Here is a 6,000-nt window from a genome sequence, read left to right as displayed (position 1 = left end):
AATGATATAATTTTTTTTATTTTTTTAAATTATACTATATGTGTAAAATTCAGTCAAAATTTGGTTAATTTGACCATTCAAAAGTCAAACTGGACAATTATAATGGGAAGGAAGGAGTAAATATTTCGAAAGACTACTGAAAACAACCAAGTCAATTTAATGACAAATCTCTTGTATTTATTTGGAAATTTTTGTAAGGTACTCTCCCACCTCCTAATATAAGGATTTTTTAAATAAAATTACACATATATTATAAATTCTAACATCAACACGTAAATTTCATCTTTGTTTAGATATACTATACATTTTTTTTTTGAAAAAGGAAAATAATTCAATAATGAAAAGTCATACGGCATTTATAGATATAATCGAAATTGAACAAACGCAGAATCATATCGCTGTGAATCCTTCCTTCTTCGGTAGGCAACCAAGCGATTTTTTGAAGAGATATGTACATGGTGTAATACTCCCAATGTTGTTTTGAGCAATCGACCATAAATGCATCACCATAAAAACCTTTATTACTGAATCAACATCATGAAAATCCCGCAGATCTGTAATCCCGGACATGATGAACACACAAAATCCAAACAATAACCAAACTCTCACAGAAAAAGAGACCAAACAAAACCCAAATAAATTGAGAACTTACTATACATCTTGATTTAATGATAAATAATTAATTTCAGTATAAAACTGAACTGACAAGTATTTGATATATGGAAAATGTCCAAACTTATTCTTGAAAAACATATTATTGACTAAAATTAAAATGAAACTAATTATGTACACGTATTCCGGAAAACCTGTTAATTAAAAGCTAGCATTGTGAGATGGATAGGATGGGTTATAATTTTATAAAAATTTTGCAATTATATAGAGGGGTGTATTGGATTGGGATTTTAAAGCAGTTTTTTGCATTTATGAAATCCGAGGGTATTCGATTGAGATTGTTTGAAATCTATTAAAATCTTGAAGTATTCAATTGGGATTTTAAATTATGCTACAAAATCTGGTGTTATTCAATTGGGATTTTAAATTATGCTTTAAAATCCGATGGGTATCAATTGGGATTGTTTACAATCTATTAAAATCTGATGGTATTCAAATGCTGATGGATTTTTTTTCATTTCATAAAATGATGGATTTTGTGGCATTCTTCAGTATATTTTAAGTTCTTTGAAATCCCATCAAATCAATGGGATTTTGAAGCATTGTACTTAAACCTATAAACTCTGCGACATTTTATCAAGAATCCGCACAAAATCAAAATCACATACAATACATTAAAATCCATAGACTAAAAACAATCCATTAAAATCCCAATCGAAGCCGTTAATTTCCAATCCGGGTCGCCAATGTGTCTGGAAAATCTGGTGTTATTCAATTGGGATTTTAAATTATGTTTTAAAATCCGATGGGTATCAATTGGGATTGTTTACAATCTATTAAAATCTGATGGTATTCAAATGCTGATGGATTTTTTTTCATTTCATAAAATGATGGATTTTGTGGCATTCTTCAGTGTATTTTAAGTTCTTTGAAATCCCATCAAATCAATGAGATTTTGAAGCATTGTACTTAAACCTATAAACTCTGCGACATTTTATCAAGAATCCACACAAAATCAAAATCACATACAATACATTAAAATCCATACACTAAAAACAATCCATTAAAATCCCAATCGAAGCTGTTAATTTCCGATTCGGGTCGCCAATGTGTCTGGAAAATTATTTAAAAAAACTGAGAAGTGTTCTTGTTTGGAGGAAATTCGATTGAGATTTCAGATGAATTTTTAATTCAGGAAGATGAGAATATTCAATTAAAATTGTCTAAAATTCATTAAGATCTTAAAATATTCAATTGAGATTTTAAATTATACGACAACAACTGATGGCATTCAATTATTCTAAATTATGCTTAAAATTTTGATAATATTCAATTGCGATTGTTTAAAATTCATTAAAGTTTAATGGTATCAAATGTTGATGGATTTTTTTGAATTTCATAAAATGATGGATTTTGTAGGATTACACTGTGTATTTTAAGAGGCTGTATTCAATTAAGACTTTAAAGATTTTTTTTTTCATTTATGAAATCCGAAGAGGATATTCAACTCGGATTTCAAAAAATGTATCAGATTCTTGAGGTATTCAATAACGATTTTAAATTATGATACAAATAATGGTGGCTATTCAATCAAGATTTTGATTATACTTAAAAATTTGATGTTACTCAATTGAGATTGTTTAACATCAATTGAAATCTGATGTTATTTAGATGTTGATGGATTTTGTGGGATTATTCAGTGTATTTTAAGATTTTTGAAATCCTACAAAAATAATAGGATCCTCAAGCAATGTGCTTAAATCCTAAATAATCTATATCAACTCTACGACATTTTATGAAGATAACATACAAAATAATAATCAAATACAATCCATTAAATTTCAAAGATTAAAAGAAATCCATCAAAATTCCAATTGAATACATCTCTAAATTTTTTGAAATCCAACCAAAATTCTTGAAATTTTGAAGTATTGTGGTTAATTCCTAAAATGAAAAAAATTGTCACTACTTATTTCGTAGTCGTCGAACAAATATTATAATGCAAATTCAATCTTCATAAAATCACAAAAAGTAAACAAACAAAGCATTTTATTGTAACAAATAGTTTCCATTAGAATGATAACAACTGAATCTGACAACTGACAGCCAACAAGAACCAAGTACTCGCCGCCTTTGTTAAAACTTAAAAGCATAAAGAATTTTATCTTCTACAGGCGATTTTGACGGCTCCTGTTCTAATTTCTATAATCATCACTACTCATCTTCTATAATCTTTATTAGTTTGAATACCATTAAATCATTCAAGAACCAACTGCTTTTAATCAGATCATTAATCAGATGGAGGTGGCAAGTTCAGATCAAGATCGAGTCCTTTCCGGGTCGGATTCACATCAATCACAGAAGAAGGGGAGGCCAAGTGACTCCCGGAAGCAATGATGTTGGCCTGAAACTCCGGGTTACTCGGCAATCTATAACCCTGCATCGGCACATAAGGCTTGCCATAATATGGGTACGTAAGAGGGAACCCACCACCAGACCTATACCCGAGTGAAGACCCGGCCCCACCATTCAGAGCAGCTAGGTTTGGGTTCAAAGCCGCCGCAAACCTTTCCTGACCCATCATTTCCCCATCATTCCTCCTCTTGTGATTGGCATCAGGCGTGGGGAAGTTTGTTTTGGCCGTGTCGCCACGATATTTCCGTGCAGCTTCATCAAAAGCCCTCGCCGCCAGCTCAGCCGTGTCGAAAGTCCCCAACCAAATGCAATTTTTCGTTTCGGGATCTCTTATCTCGGCGCCGTATCTGCCCCCTGGCCTCTTTCGCACGCCTCTGTAACGAACCTCCTCGCCCTTCGGTTCGAGTGTTTTGGATGACTCCTCCGCATTCACGCTGGCTTCGACTGCTTTGGATGACTCGGCCGCCGCCTTCTCTTTAGATGCCATTGTTTTTGTTTTTGTTTTTGTTTTTATTTGAGAGAGGGAAACAGGGTGAGGTGGTGAATAAGGTGAGTGATACAAGAGGGTGTATCCGTGTATATATAGCTCGAGAGGTGCGGTCTGAAAAAAAAAAAAATCGGGGTACAAAATGAGTGGGTGTTGTCGTAATTTCCTCATCCCTGTCAGTTACGTCCTCATTTTTTTGACTAATATTCCTTCAGGTCCCACCTGGCACTCGAAAATCAATTAAAAGGATAAAAATTGAGTAAAGTTAGACGAAACGTCTTTATTTCTTTTACTAATATTCCCTCAGGTCCCACCAATTGAATAAATTCGGTTGGCATTCGAAAATCAATTAAAAAAATAAAAATTGAGTAAAGTTAGACGAGACGTCCTTAGTTTTTTTACTAATATTCCCTCAGGTCCCACCAGTTGAATAAATTCGGTTGGCACTCGAAAATCAATTAAAAAGATAAAAATTGAGTAAAGTTAGATGAAAAGTGGTTATAGTAATATTTATTTATATCTAATAGAGTAATAAATTTGAAATAATGAAGAAAAGTAGTAGGTGTAATAATGTTTATTTTATTATAGAATGGAGACAGTAAAAAAAAATATTTGGTGTAATAGTGTTTTATATTATCAAAAATTATTATTTGTGAAACGTATAAAAATGATGAAAAATCTCAGAAAAAATAATATAGAAGTAAATGGGAAGGAGTGAACATTGATGGTATGCATTGTTTTCTCTTTTTTAGACAATTGAATTTAGTAACAACAATTAGCAGCTTGTAATTAATTATCTAAAATAGGGGTAGATCCATGACAAAGAAAAAAAATACCGGCAGGGGAAGACTGTGTAAGCTCCTTTGAGAAAATCCTAACCATGCACTTTAAAGATTTATTGTCTTTAAAATGATAACTATATCCAAAAAAAATAAAAACAACAAAGTCGATTTCATGGCAAATCTCTTGTACTTATTTCAAAATTATTAATTGTAAGGTGCTCTCCGATATCATACTTTAAATTCTTTCAAATAAAAATATATCAAAAAAATTTGGTATGAACATATTTTTCATCTTTAATTATGTATATTTTTAATCAACAAGAAATAATTAATTCTATCGTATAATTGAACTGATAATTGATTAATATATGGAAAAAGTCCACTTATTGTTGAAAATTTATTAATGATAAAACTTGAAATCAAAGTAATATGCACAAGTATTTGGGAATAAAACCATTAAAAGTATATAAGCTAGTATTTTGGGATGGATAAAATATATAACATGATTTTATTGTTGGATCAAAGGTGATATTTTTAGTTAGGCTCGTGCGCCTACGTAGGAAAATAATTATAAGTGTACAATCACAATATGTGTTATAAGCTTTTAAATAAAACAAACTATTTCAAACCTATACCCCAAAGTCCAAAATATGAATTTTTGATACGGAGAAGGGAGGTGGATATGAGAATGGATTTATTTTTCATTTTTTTATCTATTTAAATAATTAAATATTAATATTTGATATAAGAATACTCAGTGATGCAAAAATATACTGATAAATGCGTGGAACACAAAATTATAGGGACAGTTATAATAATAATTTTATTAATATTTTTAATGGATATAAATTAAAAACTTATTTTTTTTAAAAATTCGTATATATCTAATATTCAAAAACTAAAGAAAAAACATGATATCACACATTATATCTTAAACTCATGTCAACTCAACCTGATTTGTTATTCCAACCTCGTACCATTCCGCAAACATCAAGCTAATTAATTAAAATCTTTTTTCAAAAATATTATAAGAATTTTTTCAATTATCTTTTCAGAATGGCTTGAATTTGACATCATGACGTCTAAATAATATTACAAGAATAATAAGGACAAAAGTTTTCACGTGTGAGTATCGTAGTAATTAATTAAAAAGTCTTTCAATTATTAATCAAACAAATTTTTCTCCAAATTACGAAGAAATTGAGTATAAAAATTTAAAATGTCCAACTAGACCTTGTAAACAGGCATCATACATAATCATATACATTATTATGTTAGTTTAGGGCTCCAGTAAAAATATAGAAGATGGAGAGTATTAAATATACAATTTTGTCAAAAAAATTTAACAACAAAATATTAGATAATATATATGATGATTTACTGCATGATATATTAGATTTCTATGAAGACACACATATAATATTTATATTATTATATTTTTATAAAATAAATAAAATGATTATGTATTACTCAATAAATGAAGACATGTTAGATCGGCAAGCACTTAATCACTTTTAATTGATTTTCTAAAAATCGCTCCATGTCCCAGGTAGGTTGGGATATTTTTTTATTATTGATTAACAAGTTTGAGATTAATAGTAAGTATTAAGGATTGTAGTAATAAAATATATGTTAACTTTAAATTAATTAAAATGTCCCTAATTTAATGATTGTTTTCGTTTTCTATTTACTAACAGAGGACTG

General features: G+C 29.7%; 1 protein-coding gene across 1 annotated transcript; it reads right to left on the bottom strand.

The window, feature by feature from the left end:
* Positions 1-2,644: 2,644 nt before the first annotated feature.
* LOC108207786 (ethylene-responsive transcription factor 8) lies at positions 2,645-3,560 on the bottom strand. The gene has a single exon (XM_017378216.2). The coding sequence runs from the start codon at positions 3,512-3,514 to the stop codon at positions 2,903-2,905; it is 612 nt and encodes a 203-aa protein (XP_017233705.1). The 5' UTR covers positions 3,515-3,560; the 3' UTR covers positions 2,645-2,902.
* Positions 3,561-6,000: the final 2,440 nt, after the last annotated feature.

The sequence above is a fragment of the Daucus carota genome, chromosome 2 (assembly GCF_001625215.2).
Source record: "Daucus carota subsp. sativus chromosome 2, DH1 v3.0, whole genome shotgun sequence".
Taxonomy (NCBI): domain Eukaryota; kingdom Viridiplantae; phylum Streptophyta; class Magnoliopsida; order Apiales; family Apiaceae; genus Daucus; species Daucus carota.
Note: the sequence above shows the minus strand (reverse complement) of the source record. Positions and strands in the feature narration are given on the sequence as shown.

Excerpts from the sequence above, each read along its gene's own strand:
- LOC108207786 (XM_017378216.2), bottom strand. The coding sequence starts at position 3,514 with ATGGCATCTAAAGAGAAGGCGGCGGCCGAGTCATCCAAAGCAGTCGAA.